Source organism: Taeniopygia guttata, chromosome 2 (assembly GCF_048771995.1).
Source record: "Taeniopygia guttata chromosome 2, bTaeGut7.mat, whole genome shotgun sequence".
Classification (NCBI taxonomy): Eukaryota; Metazoa; Chordata; class Aves; order Passeriformes; family Estrildidae; genus Taeniopygia; species Taeniopygia guttata.
Window position 1 is genome coordinate 47,706,355 of NC_133026.1, and position 14,959 is coordinate 47,721,313.

Genomic DNA, 14,959 nt, shown 5'->3' on the forward strand with positions numbered 1-14,959 from the left:
ACTTGGGAAGAAAATTCAAGCTTATAATTTGAGCTTATCTTGCTTTTAATGAATTTACCTGGGCAAACTTATGTATCAAGTTTTTTTCAGAAATTATCTTAAAAACTGAGAAATAATAGTTCACTGATTTACCAGTCTGCATGTATGCAAGAAAGGAAAGGATGAGGAAAGGAAGCTATTGGGTTTTTTTATGGAAACTGGAACAAGCTCAGCCTACCAACAATGCTTACTGTCCCATGCCAATATAAAACCATGATATTTTTTATGTCATTCTGCCATAATGAAAGAGTTAGAAACTGATATACTTCGGGTTTGTATTGACTTTATTGTAAAAGTCTTTTACAGCATGAATTTAATTTCATTAGGGAGCAGAGTTAATTAGTGGAGCTGTTTCTCATTACTAATGTAACCCATATATATGCAGAGTCTCATTAGCTCTGCGCTTATCTCCTCTGTATGCTCTGTTATATAAATAAAGAGGCAATTTACTGTAGCACTGCTCTGATATTCAAGAATATGCTCCTTTCAGGGCTGCTGAATGGATGTTGCATGCTTTTGTGCACTTTACTTTGTCTCAACAGTAATCAGCCTGGAAACTCAGTCACAAATACCAAAATGAAAAATAACCACTCTTGAAAACGGGGTTCTCATTCTTTCTGCCACTGAGAGGAGACTGTAAATCTGAGCTGATACCTGTTTCACTGAGCAGTATTAATGTTCAGTCGACTAAGCAGTTTGAAAGGCTGAGCCTTCTCTGGTTCTTTTGAAGAGTTAGAGCTCTTTGTAATGCAGCAGTGGGATGTGGAGAATAAACAAGGATGGCAAATACCACCAAACTTAACCCCCCATTGAATGTGAAGTACAGGAAGCTGCAAAATTAGAAGAACAAATAAAACACATGACAAGGCAGTTAATTCACAAGAAATAAGAAAATCCAGGCTGTGACAAAATAGAATCTGCAAAAAGGTCTCAGCTGTTTCTTGATTAAATAACCCAAACGGATCACTCGTGAGCATATGTAAGTACACAGGGGACACAAAAGAGTGGTAGCAGAGCCATACAAAGAAATACAGCAAGTGAAATGTATCACCATAACAACATCTTTTACAAAAATGTGTAGGAGTGTGAAACCACTGCAGTACATGTGAAGTAAAAATGACAAAAATAATAATTATGTTGGACCAAGGTGGTTTCACGTAGTTTAATGTCAAGGGGTATTTTTGCTAGAACAGAAAAATCCTGAGATGATACAATAATAGCAAGGACAAAATCTTGTTCTGGAGGTCAGGATGTGCGTAGGAGCAAATGATAACTTAAATTTGTGTTACAGAATGTTCCACGTTAGTAATTGCTGCCAGTTAGTAACTACATTTAGTAACCAAATTTAGTAACTTGAACCTTCACAAACTTGTGAACACAAAGTAAAGGTGTGGAAGGAAGATTCACCTCTGTAGTCTTGAGATGAGTTTAGATCACAGTTAAAAATGGTAGTAAGTGATCTTTCAAGATCATCCAGTCCTACCCTCTGCTCAAAGCATGGCTAAACTCAAAAGTTAGATGAGGCTGCCCAGAACTGAGTCCAGCTGTGTTTCAAAAATCTAAGAATGGAGGATCCAAACACTTTCTCTGGTGCTGGAGCTGTGGGCCTCCTGACTCATAGCTACACCATTCTCAAATTGTTATGAATACCACAGAATCCCAGATTCAATAGAATATACTGACTTGGAAGGGACCCTCAAGGATCACCCCAAAGAATCACACCATGTGCCTGAGAGTGTTGTACAAATGCTCCTTGAGCTCTGTCAGGCTGGTACTGTGACAGAGCACTCCCCTGGGGATCATGTTCCAGTGCCCAACCACCACTCTCTGGATGAAGAACCTTTTCTAATATGCAACTTAAACCTCCTCTACCACAACTCCAGGACAAGTCACAGAATACCTGAAAGGACCCCCAGGGTACAAAGTCAACTCCTGGTCCTGCACAGGACAGCCCCAAAGATGTCCTGTGACATCTGAGATGTCACATTTGGACAATGCTCAGGAATTACTATTTCCTGGGAAGTCTGCTCCAGTGTTCAACCACCCTGTGGGTAAAGAGCATTTTCCTAATGTCCAGCTCGAGCTTCCTCTGACAGCTTGAAGCAATTCCCTTGGGCCCTATCGCTGGTCACTGGAGAGAGGAGACTGTTTCTGCCCTTCTGCTTCCCCTAAGTGCTCCTAATCCAAACTTTATTCACTGTACCCAAAGCCCTTATCAAGAAAGAATAAAGTGATCTGACAAAAAACACACATGGAGTTCCATAATCTTATCCTTCCTCTTCTTTACAAAGCATATTTTACCAACAAGCACACAGCTTGTTGCCCCAAAGCACAATTAACTGAATTACAGCAGGGGAAGGCTGACCACCATTCCCCCAGCCTGCTGAGGTCCCTGTGAACAGCAGCCACAGCTGCCAGCATGTTACTGCTTCCTCCCACTCAATGCCATCCATAAAGCTCTGTCCTGTTACACAGCTCATGGTGGGGACACTGGAGGTTTTCAGATCCAGCACTGAAGAGCTTTGCTATCAACTGGCTGCCAGCTTCTCCTGGCAGCTCTTCTTTGGAAGTCTTTCAGAGCCATGCTTAACCCTCACACTCTTGCTCACCTGATATGTCCCATCTTTCAGTGACCAAACATGTTTTAACATACCCCACTCTGTCCCTGTCTTCTTCTACCAAGTGAGAATTTTGCTACCAGTGACAGATCCTTTTAGGAAAATATTAAGTAAGTATTGTCCTTATTACAGGTTCATTCAGAGGAGGGTTTAACCTAGAAAGTTTTTTCCTGGATTAATCTATATTTGAGACAAGCTTTGCAACTAAATTTTTAAATTTTTCAAAAGAAACCCTTTCATTTTGAAATTATTAATATTTTATTACATTTTGAGAATACTTAAACAGTTTTCTTCACAACCGTATTTTTCTTTTCCTGTACTGGCCTGGCTGGGATGGAGAAATTTTTCTCCATAGCTGCCCATATGGTGCTGTGTTTTAGTTTAGTGGCAAAACAGTGTTGAGAACACACCAGTAGTGTAGCCCTTGCTGAGCCAGACTTTCATGGCACCAACACCTTTTCTCTTTTATGAGTCTGCTCCTCTTGCCCATGGGCTGAGGGTGGGCAGGAGGTGGAGAGAGGACATAGCTGGGACAGCTGATCTGAACTGCCTAAAAGAATCTTCTGTACCGCATAACAACACACTCAGCAGTAAAACTGGGAAGGGGGAGTTTTGCCAAAGTAGCTGTTGCTCAGAGACTGATTGGGCATCATTTTCGGGTGGTGAGGGATGACTGCTTTTGCACGGCTTAATTTATGTTTCCCTTTATCTCTCTCCACTTATTAAATTGCCTTTATCTTGACCCAAAACTTTTCTTCTCTCTTTTGCCCTTCCAGTTCTCATCCCCACCCCTCTGGGGAAATGAGTGAGGGCTTAGCTTAGCTACCAGCCAGAATTTAAGACACATTTTTAAAGAAGGAGTTAAAAGACTGTAAAATTCCTTAAACTTGTAGTTTAAGAGCTTCAGTTTTGAAAATAAAATTGGATTTTAATACAATCTTATTTTTATTCAAATTGTTAAATTTGAACATGTAAAGCAAAAAAATTCCTAAGACTCAAAAAGGAAAAGCCTATTATTTATTCATTTTTTAATCAGGAGGATTTGGACTATCAGGAGGATCTAAAAAACAACATTTGAATTAATTAATCTTTATCCTCTCATAGGTAGCAATTGGTTTATGCTGGCTAACAATGTTTTGACAGTCTTGCCTAAAAGCATGCTTAGTGAAAAAAAAAGTAAGAAGAAAATTAATTGGCCCTTTCAGTGTCCTCCTTTGAACTGAGAACATAATCCCTGGATTTATTTTTGACAGTTTATGTCTTCTCATATAAAGGAACCAAATTTTGATTTTTTTCTACTATTTAAGCCTTTATGTTTATAGCTAAATATAATGTGTTTAAAGATGCTTATTTCTAATAGAATTATTTCTGCTATTTTATACATTGAAAATGTACAATTGAAGCACATAAGACTATGAAATTTGAAATGTGTAGGTAAACTTCCTCCCTGATTTTCATCTACACTTTAGACCAAATTATTATTAATCATACTTAAGGCAAATTTTTCTCTCTCTCAGTCTTGAGTTAAATAACTAACTAAATAAATAAATAAATGGCTTCTTCCATCCTTCATTTCTAGGAATTACTGGTGGTTGAATAAAAAGCAATTAAGTTAATCACTCGATTTTTAACATTCCCCTCCATCCTATTCATTTGTTTTGCAATCTATTTTTGTTATAATGGAAAGATAAGTTCAACAAGGCTCTGATGCACAGTTCAGTTGGAACCAATCACATATTCAATTTTCACAGTTAGGTTAAAACATGTTAATTAGCTGCATGGTCCATCTATGTTCTAGGGTAGAAATATTCTTACTATTACAGTAATTGCTCAAATCCTTGAACTGAGGAAACAAAGAAATAGTGAAAGCTATTGAATGGATCTATGTAGACAGTTTGATGGTACTTAGGATCATGATCAATTTATCATGACAGCATTTTTTGTTTGTTGTACATATTCTCTTTGCCATGTGCTGAGAGTATGGGCTATAAACAGACGTACACATGGCATTCATCGCATTTTATTCCTGTAAACAGTCTACATAATGGAAGCATAGAGATTTCCCAACTAGCAAAAAAGGCAGCAGAAATTACACTGTTCTGCCGGAATCATGGATGATGGACTTGCCAGCACAGAGGTTCATTCCTGGCTGCTACTGGTGGCATTGAAGGAGTCAACAGAACCTTTCTCGAGGCAGGGATTGGAAGGAAGTACACTTGAAATATGGTAGGCATCTCTTTTTAAATCCCTTAAGATTATTCCTGTCTGCACAGTACTTTAAGCTACTTCTGTTGCTGAGTGCTGCAGACCTGGTTTTCCTTCGCTGTATTTTCTTCTTCAAATGACAGTCATCCTATGGACAAGGCTCTCTGGAGGTGAGAGCATCAGTTTTTTGTAAATACAGGGCTCTGTCCAGCGCCAAATGGCCTCAGCTTTGGAGTTTCCTCTGTGGGACAAACCCTGTGTTTTCTCCAAGGGGCTTGAAGGAAAAAAATTTCTGTGGTGGTATCCACTAGCCAAAAGGTTCAAATTTCAAACTCACTTTTGCTTCTTTAGGCATCTTTGGGTATCTCACAGGAAACTAAATCAGAAAAGTCTGATATCTTGCAGCATGGTTTTTGTATTCAGTTCTCTTTTTAGTGATGGGAACTAAAAAACCTTCTCCTTTCACAAACAGTCCATTTTGTACCCCTGAGAACAGAAAGAAACATCACTATTTTTTGGAGGTGCACTAGGTCTTCTGTTTTGTACTCATATTTAATATATTTAATTTCCTTTGTACCTTAGAATTCACACTATTGATATTCATTCCCACTCCCTACCACCCAACACTCACAAGAATAAATGCTAATTCTTTTTTTCTGATTTGCTCATAGGCTTCATTCCTATGGAGCTGATATTGGATACTTCAAATCCTCAATAGTTCAAGATCCTTTTCTTTTTCTTATTTTTTGATTAACTTACTTCTATGGATGTGTATTTTGATGAAATTAGGATGACAGGCCTCTAGATACTAGACTCATCTAAATTATAAACTAATTTACTGACAAATTCAATCATTTTTAGTATTTAGAGTCCTCATCCTTGTCCTCTAGTGCTCTCTCTGCAACTCTATTCAGAAGAAAAGAACTTGTTTTTCTTTCAGAAAAATAGGAAACTCGCCTCAGTAAGACTAAGGCTCATTTTTTGTGAAATGTGGCCACAAACACAGTTTTAAGACCTTGGAGAGTTTAGGATAAATGGAAATTTGTGAAAACAACCCAAACATAAAACCTGATCATAGAATCATAGAATACCTTGGTGTGGAAGGGACACCAAATATCACTAAATTCCTGACGTGAGCAGGAGCACCTTCCACTAGACTACATTACTCAAAGGCTCTTCTGTCGAAATCTTGAACATCTCCAGGAATGGGGCATCCACAGTTTCTCTGTGTAACCTGTTCAGTGCCTCATCACCCCCACAGTAAAGAATTTCTTCCTCCTCTCTAATCTAAATCTCTCTTCTTTCACTTCAAAGCCATTACCATTACCCTTATCCTACCCCTACATGTCCTTGTGAAAAGTCTCTTTCCATCTTTCCTGGAGGTCCCCTTTATATACTGGAAAGTTCTCTAAGGTCTCCTTAGAGCATTTTGTTCTCTGGGATGAACAACCCCAACTCTCTCAGCCTGTTTTCATAGGAGAGGTGCTCCATCCCTCTGATCATTTTATGGCCTCCTCTGGACTTGCTCTAGAATCTTCACATCCTTCTTATTAACTGCATGAGTTAATTGGCTTATGTGCTTCCTTTCTAATTGCTTTTTAGTTTAATAATGATTAAGCCTTGCCCAACTCTGTTTCAAGCAAAAATTAGTTTCAGGGATCTAATTCCAGAAGAGGCTTGTTGATTTTGTGTATAAGTATCAGGGAAGAATTCAGACTCTATGGCTGTGATGTTATTTATCAAGTAGAACATGATAAACCAGGTATAGCAGCATTATGTGGAGCTATTCCTTGAAATACAGACTTCTGAGAAAGGCTGTGAGACTGAAGCAATGGGAAGCTTGAAAAGGACAGTCAGTAGCAGCATGGTGAAGCAGAAAGAAAAGCATTTGGGGTAAGGAAAAATTTATGCTGTTGGTGCCAGATCCTTGACTTACCTGTGGTTTTCTGCAGCTGTTTCCAAGTAAAATGGCTTTATAGCCAGTAATATCAATTTTCTGGAGTAAACTAAAGCAACAACTTTAATTGCCACTACAGGTGTTAGAGGGCAACTAGACCAAATAATGGGACAAAACTATTTAATAACTCTTCTAACTTACTTCTAAACTGGCATGTACCAGGACAGAAGAATTATGACAAGTTCCTGAATTTATAATAACAAATCTCTTCTCTTTGCACCAAATCAAATAAATAACAGCTTTGTTTTAAAAGGTAAGTCATAGCCTGCCTATGATATACTCTGCCAAATTCCTCCGCATATTACTTCTATTTATATAAAGTATGTCTACTTTTGAGGCATACTAAATAGATATGACTAAGGCAACTATATATTATGATTTCTAAAAAACAGAGAAGCCAGACAGCTTCTCCCATCCTGGCAATGCCTGAGAAATCTCTAAGTAAACCTGCAATAAAATAATTAGAAGAGTAGTCCAAGAATCTGAAAAGTTCTGCTAAACTTCTTGACCATTTACTAGCTGAAGTTAGTAAATTATTCATGAGCATAGGTGGGTGGGATTGGCAAATTAAAGGGATTATCCTGTATGTTCCCTAAGTATGGAGTATGAATTTCTTACTATCCAGTACCTGTGACTCATGTCGGAAAAGTTGGGAGCGAGACAGCAAGAACTGTAATTTCACCTGCAATCCCAGAAAAAGCAGTATTTTAAAACATAACATATGGTAAAACAATTTTACCATTGTTTATGACCAATGTGTAACTCAGTTCTTGTAAGCAGCTAGCAATAAAGGATTAATATTAATAAATCATTTGAATTATCAGCAGTTATCACCCTAATCTGGAAGTAGCTAAAACCGAAAATCTATCCAGTCACAAAAGACAGGAGAGTTTTATGGCTGTTCGAAGACAGAAAGCAGCTCTTGAAACCAAATGTGAAGCCTTGGTTGCTATTATACTGACCAGAAAAGACAATATTTTTGTCAACTGATGCAGGGAGAAGAGGAAATCATGCAGACATGAAATGGAGAACTTAGAGTTCTACTGTGGACCTAGTCCCTCCTTAGAGGAAATCTGCCACACGCATGCGTGGGCACCAGCAGCAACACTTCCACAGATATTCGTCCCATCTCCAAACACACAACAGGTCTCGTTTCTCTTCTCTCAGCTGCTACTTCTTCTTCTGTTTCATTTTCCCAGCTCAGTAATTGAAACCTCCACTCTTCTTCTTTGTCTTCTGTTTACCCCAGTGCTGAACCAGATATGTGCAGTCCCTTCCTTCCTTAAAATCTATTTGTAAATCTAGTCTTGACCTGGATCTCTGCTGTGTATAGATGCATGTCACTTTCAATCTTTATTCTCTGGTCAAGGCAAGTTATGTGCTGACTAAGTTTTCTCTTGCACTCAAGTAACAAAGTTAGCTAAAAACTAAACCTAGATTACAGGGCTGAATTTCCTGATTTTTAAATTATTTTTTATTTATTTAACAGAAGAACATGAAAAACAAGGTTAGCACACTGAACAGCATTAACATACACGTTTCAAGGGAAAAGAGACTGAGAGGTATGAAAACATCAGTGGAGAAGTTCAGTTTCTGACCTTCAGCAGTTTTGGTGCCAGCCAACAGCACTGTCCCCAAGGTGACAAGAGAATTACCTGGGCAACACCTTTGCTGGGTTTTGGCCTGACTTTACATCCAAAGAGCTCAGACTGGACTCAAGAAGGTAACAGAGTGCACAAAACTCCTGATCTCAGAGTCTGATTCAGGTCTGTCTGGAGTGCTGGCTGTCACAAAATAGCTACTTGAGGAATGCAATTTCTTCATGTCTCTTCTGATTTTATTGCGTGGTGGTTCAAGGTTTATGGATTCCTTCAAGCTCTGTGGACAAGGCAGCAGCTTTCCCTGCTTCACCCAGAGGCTGTGGCTGTAATTTCATGATCATTCTAACACATGGAAACCATCAGTGTCTGACATCCAGGCTGTTCACTACCTTCCTGTGCATTTCTGCAGACCCAGCTGATCATTTTGCCCTCCAACCACCACCACTACAGTGTCAGGCAGCAGCCTGTCCTTGTGTGGGATTAGGTGATGCTGGAACCACTGCTGGTGAGTACCATTACCCAGGTAGTTGCCCTCCATCAGTGCTCTAATGGAACAATCACATGTTTCTTTTACTCCAAGCCCACAAACATATGCAGCATCCAAAATGGGCATCCCTGCTGCTCTGAATCCTGGTCTGAATGAAATGGTAACTGCTCTCTCAAAGCTTTCAGAGTTTATCCTGAGTATTTCTCACAGACTGCTGTTTCCACATCCTTACCCTCACAGACCTTCCTGTTTCTCTTTTCAGCTTTTTATTTTTTTGAAGTTTTGTATTTATTTAGTTCTGGTAGCTCTCTTTCACATCTTGCTCTTCCTAACACTGTTCTTAGTAGCAGACATGCCTCTCAAAGGGAACCGTCCTCTCATCCACAGCAGAAGGTGGCTGACTGATGGCAGGAGCAATGCTAGTTCAACCTCTCTGCAATACTGTTTTTATTTTATAGTTTGCTCACAAAACCTTATGTGTTGCCTATCATGTTTGAATAGGGATAACTCTGATTGGGATCTAGAGCTTTAGTTGAAAAATAAACTGAACTAACATTTTTCTGTTTAATTTTTGACAAAGAATCTGCTTTTTAATGTCTCAACAAGAGATATGACCCAAAGTCCTCCTCTTTTTAGTGAGCTGACACATACTAATGATATGTTTTGGGGTCTGCATTCATGCCTTTTGATCAGGAATAATTTTCAAGGCCTGTTGCCCATGTATTTTTTTAACAGCAGGAACTCTTAAGATGCTTTTCATATATGCCTACATCTTGTTTTATGTATAATATTTAAACTGTGAGAAATCACCTCTGAATCCTTGATGGTCTAATAACATCTTAGAGTGAAATCCCCTGTTAACTCTGCTAAACACTTTGTTATTCTGGAACATTCAGCTTAATTATTAAACATAAAGCCAGTTCACTGGGAAAGTGGATGTATAAGGAAAAAATCCTTTGCTCAGGTGTACATTTCTTTCCTTGATCAGTGGCACTTCTCACCTGTTTAGCAGCAAAACCTGGTATCTTGTGGTAGTTGTATGGCTCAGGGAATAACTGCCTGCCTGAGCTTTAGGATTACCAAATTGTGGTCAGAGGAAGTCCTGACTTGATCTGTTCTACACGTCCCAGCACACTGATAGTCTCAGCCAGCTCAGCAGCTTTTCTGTGGTTCTCCCTGCATGATGAAAAGAGCATTAGATGTTGCACATATGAGATTGCTATCGCAGAGGAGCGAAAGGAAGGCTTGTTTCTTCCTGTGTGTGGGCTGAGAACACTCTCAGTCCTTCTTGGTCAAACAAGTCAAAGACTGTCTTTTTCACTCTGCTTATGCACACCATATGCTACAGCTGCATGAAATGACACATTTCAGGGTGGAGTCACAAAAAGAAGAGATTATAAGGTAAAATTCAAATACTTTATTGCTATAAATAGAAAAAATATAATCTATTTCAAAGTGGTAGAAAATGCTGTCATTAGGTTGTAATTATGCTGTCTAGAACAACTAAAACTCGTATATTTTCAAAGCCAACTTGGAATATCAACAATATATGTTGGAAAATTAATTGATTTGTAAAACTTTAGGTGTAGCAAAGTTTCTGGGAAATTTGTTGTGCTTGTCTTGGGATTATTAGGCAGATAAACAATTTTAAACATTTAAAAGCTATAAGGTCATGAATTTTAAAAGTGGGTGAACAGAAAGGTTAAGATAAATCTTGACTTTGTAAAGATGTTTTGCCTGATGCTTCATAAATAAAACGTTTCTCTGAAAATGTTTTGCAGTTGCAGTCTATCAATTCATAGATGGGTGCAAAGAATTAAGACTTGCCAATTAAAACAAGTTTACTGATTTCAAACTTCAAAGGAATCAGACAGAAAAGATTATGCTCTTTTAAGAGATAATTTTTTAGCTCTAACTTTATTCTTTCAAAACTGTAAGATAAGGGTACATTTCATTAGCAAAGTATCTATCTACTCTGTGAATTATCCCTGTATATTTGTACAGAAATCTGTATACAAGTCCACATTTTGAGTTGTCTAAATAAGAATGCAGCTGTATGTGGCTATGTTCAACAAGTGCCAAAAGAATTATACCTTTCAGAAGATCATTCCTAAATCAATTTTCACCTTCTCATCACTTTTCATAGTAGAGTAACTCAGGTGAAATTCTGTAGCAAAAAATACTTGCAGATGAAGCAAAAAGAAATTGACTTTTCATCTGCAGACGTTCTTTTCAATTTGCTCCATGTTTCTAGAAACAAACTGTTGCTACCTATGTGTATTTTGTACCCATTCAGCAAGATGCTAAAAAGATGGATCAGTTGTCATCACAGAGTATCCACACATGATAGATACAACATTTTCATATTTCAGTATTTTCCCACCTCTAATTTAAGCTTTATAGTATGAATGCAGATAAAACTTGCACAATTTACAAACAGCGTCTTCATTATTACAAATGGCTGAATCTAGAGGCAAATAATTGAAAAAAAAAAATCCTAGAATGCAGTTTAGTTAATCAAAATTTCATTCATAATTATGTAAAATGTAGTTTTAACCCCAAGAGGCATGGGTTATTGCTGTCATATGCAGGATCACAACAGTTATAAGGCTGTAAACTACATGGGGATAACATAATTTCAATTGCAATTCAGTAGTGTCTCTTTAGGAATCTGTGATATTCCAGTTAACAATAAAGGAAATAACAAAGAAAAATGTTTAGCTCCTATTTTTCCTTTTCAGTAATCTTCAAAAGAGGAGCTTATGAGGATGCTTAACAGCTGCATAACCCAACAGAACCACTCCTCCAATGACACAGCACTGAACTCCTCAGAGAAACTCCACACACTTCTGATAGTCCTATACATCATCAACCTGGCTGGCGGCACCCTTGGAGTCATCATGATGTCCCGGCAGTTGTTTCAAAGGAGATCACAATCTGTGATGACCATTATGATCATCAGCCTCCTGGTGCTGCACAGCTTCATGCTCCTCAGCATCCCCTTCCGCCTCAGCTACTACATTCTGGGGGAGTGGAAATTCGGGCGGTTCGCCTGCAGGCTGACGAGCGCCATCATCTACCTGCACATGTATTCCACCTTCGCCTTTTACGTGGCCATCATCATAGCCCGGCTGCTCCGCCTGGAGTTTCGGAAGTGCTACACCGTGGCCTGGGTGGGGGCTGTCTGGCTGCTGGGAGCGCTGGTGGTCACGCCCGTTCTCCTCTCCTACTATGGCACCTCGAGGACGTACCGCTCCTCCGAGTGCTTCCAGTTCCACGGGGAGCTGCAGCAGGCTCACATGGTGATCGCCAACTACTGCCTGGTTGGGATTTTGGTGGTGGTGTGTGCTGTGCTCACCGGAATCCAGCTGACTGTGATCTACAGAGTAGCCATGAAATACTGGCCTGACATTAACTCTCACGTGGAATTCAGGGCTCAGGCAAAGAGTTTATTCTTCATCTTGGTAACATTAGTCTGCTTTATGCCTCATCATGTATTCAGAGTATATTACATCCAAAACTATGACCTTGATAAAGACCATAAACTACTCCTATACAATGAGGTTTTTTTAGCTTTAACAACAATGTGCTGCCTGGATATGTTGTGTTTCATAGCAGGAATAGCCCACTGAACTGTGAGCTACCAGAAAGTCCAGCTGCAGTATGTCAGTACTGGCTTTTGAGAGAAATAAAACTGTGTTGGAATTTTCCTGAGCTAGGAAGACTGGTGAGTTTATGGCATGCCTCTATAGGTCCACAGCATTGTTTGGCTTTTGCAGGCCAGTAAGATTCCTCTTTCACAAGCTACTCTTTTTTATCTTCTCTCTAGAAGGCAGGCACACTTGAGTCTTACTCTAGTCTTAACCTAAGAGTCATGCCATTAAGATTTTCCTTAGCTGTCCTTCTCTAGCAATTACACCTAGTACCCATTCCTTTGTAATTTTTTCCCTCAAAGTGTCTCAGTAACCACAATCCATTGTGGACAGTAAGTTCACTTCTCTGAACGTCTAACTTCTTCTGGCAATTGTGATACTGAAGGGAAGAGCTGGAAAAAGAAATTCCTTTACAGGATATTTGTATTAGTGATTTTAGATAGCAAGGACATTAACTCTACTCAAATGAGAAGTATTCATAGAATCACAGAATGGGTTAGATTAGAAGAGACCACAGTGGGTCATCGGGTCCAACCTCCATTTGTATAATTTATATAAAGTATATATTAAATTAAATTATGTGAAAGCTTATATTTATCACAACTTCATCTTTATTTGTGTCATTCCAAATCCACAAGGAGCTCTGAATTGTGTTAATTATATATTTAGAGTGAATGAGAGCAGAACAGGATTCAAAACTTCTGCGTTATATCACTCTCCCATCAGGACTGGATTTGTTATCTCTTAGGTCCATTGTAGCCAAAAAAGTTGCTGTTCTTCCATAACTGGATCTGGAGTTTAGTTGAGGGGAAAGATCAGACCCTCTCCAGGACAAGGAAACACTTTATTAGCCTTCAAAAACCTTTGATGTCTGGTCACTTTCAATTGACTGTTGATTTATTACCTGATGCCATATTTTTTCCATTTACACATATAACAAAAGAGAACCAGAATAAACTTACTGAACAGTGCTTAACCAGTTCCGCATAAGCTTGTGTATGTGTATACAAGCTTGTTCTGAAGTATATCTTTTCTCCATTAGATAGATTATATTCTGTGGGAATCACATCTGTTTTGGGAATGTCTGTTTTATCGTCATGATTTAAAAGTTATTTTTAATGATTCATTCTTCCTGCTCTGCTCAGTGCAGAAGGTCTCTAACCTCTCTGTTGAAGGCCCCACAGTTGTTTGCTGCATCCAAGCAGCTTGAGGCCAGATTTCTCACACCACAGACTCCTAAGTCACACAAGGCTACACTTCCTCCTTCACAGCCCTGTAAGTTCCCATAATTTTTAGTCTGGCAATCTTTGCTACAGAAAGTAACAAAAAAGTAAATCCCTGGATTCAAATGGATTGAAGCTTGATTTGGGAGGATAATAAAGTACACTTACAAAGTAATGCTACTAACAACTCAGATTGATGACATTTCTTTGAATGAAAAAGCTTACACCTACTCTGTCAATCCTGAATAAACATTTTTGCCTTGACATTTCCATAGAAAAAAAAAATTGTTGAAAACTCCTATGGTTTCAGGTTCCTTTCTGTCTCTTTAAAAAATGTAAGGTGTCCAGGGCCCAGCAGCAAGTCCTGAAATCTGAAAATCCTGGTCTGATGGCTTCCTCTGGAGTTACCATGTCCACTCCTATTCAAAAAACAGTTTGATCAGCCCATGATTTTCAAAGGCAGCAGATAGGGCTAGAGTTTAGTATCACAGAGATGAAGTATAAAGGGAGATATTCTAAAGCTGGGTCTACCAAAGCTTTTAGAAAAACTGGCAAAGTTGCAGGTGGTGCAACAAGTACACTGTTTTTCCCTTACTGTGCTCCCGGGGCTAAATAAAAAATTTGTTCCTTGAAGAAATGTCCTATGTTGCTGCTTATTCTCACTGACCAATGTTTCCAAGGTGACCTGCCTGGTAAAGATCACAGTCATCTGACCTTGCTTGTGAGTCTACTGGTGATCTATCTGTCCACCATAATGGTGTGCAAGTATGGAGGAGAAAAAGGAAAATTACATGCATGTCCTCAGCCATTCAACCATTCATGTCTTAATGGCCTTGCCTGTGTATAGCCTGACATTTTTCACCTTGCTGCAATAACCCTGACCCATTGACTTGACTCCCTGGTGTGATGCTGAAGCTGTGCTGCCCATCACAGCTGTCTGGTAGACACTGGCTGCTGGCTGGCACTGGGCCTGCTCTGCTTGCCCTGCCTCGGTGCCATGGGGCTGCATGCACAAGCACCAGCTCTGGGTGGGATGGAGTGAACTTGCACAGCACCAAGGCTTTCTCTCTTTCCCACTCTGCCCCACAGTGGGTAGGCTGTGGCATAAAAGACTGGGAGAGCAGATGTGTAGGTCTCACTATGGTCCTCCTAATTCAGAGGATAATGGATTAAGTA

At 39.3% G+C, this 14,959-nt stretch overlaps 1 protein-coding gene across 1 annotated transcript; it reads left to right on the forward strand.

Annotated features, from left to right (window-relative positions):
- The first annotated feature begins 9,981 nt into the window (after positions 1-9,981).
- On the forward strand, positions 9,982-14,420 carry LOC115493722 (probable G-protein coupled receptor 141). The gene is made up of 2 exons (XM_030265198.4): positions 9,982-10,308; positions 11,649-14,420. The coding sequence occupies exon 2, from the start codon at positions 11,670-11,672 to the stop codon at positions 12,537-12,539; it is 870 nt and encodes a 289-aa protein (XP_030121058.1). The 5' UTR covers positions 9,982-10,308; positions 11,649-11,669; the 3' UTR covers positions 12,540-14,420.
- Positions 14,421-14,959: the final 539 nt, after the last annotated feature.

Bases quoted from the DNA above. Each gene is read 5' to 3' on its own strand.
- LOC115493722 (XM_030265198.4), top strand. From the start codon at position 11,670: ATGAGGATGCTTAACAGCTGCATAACCCAACAGAACCACTCCTCCAAT.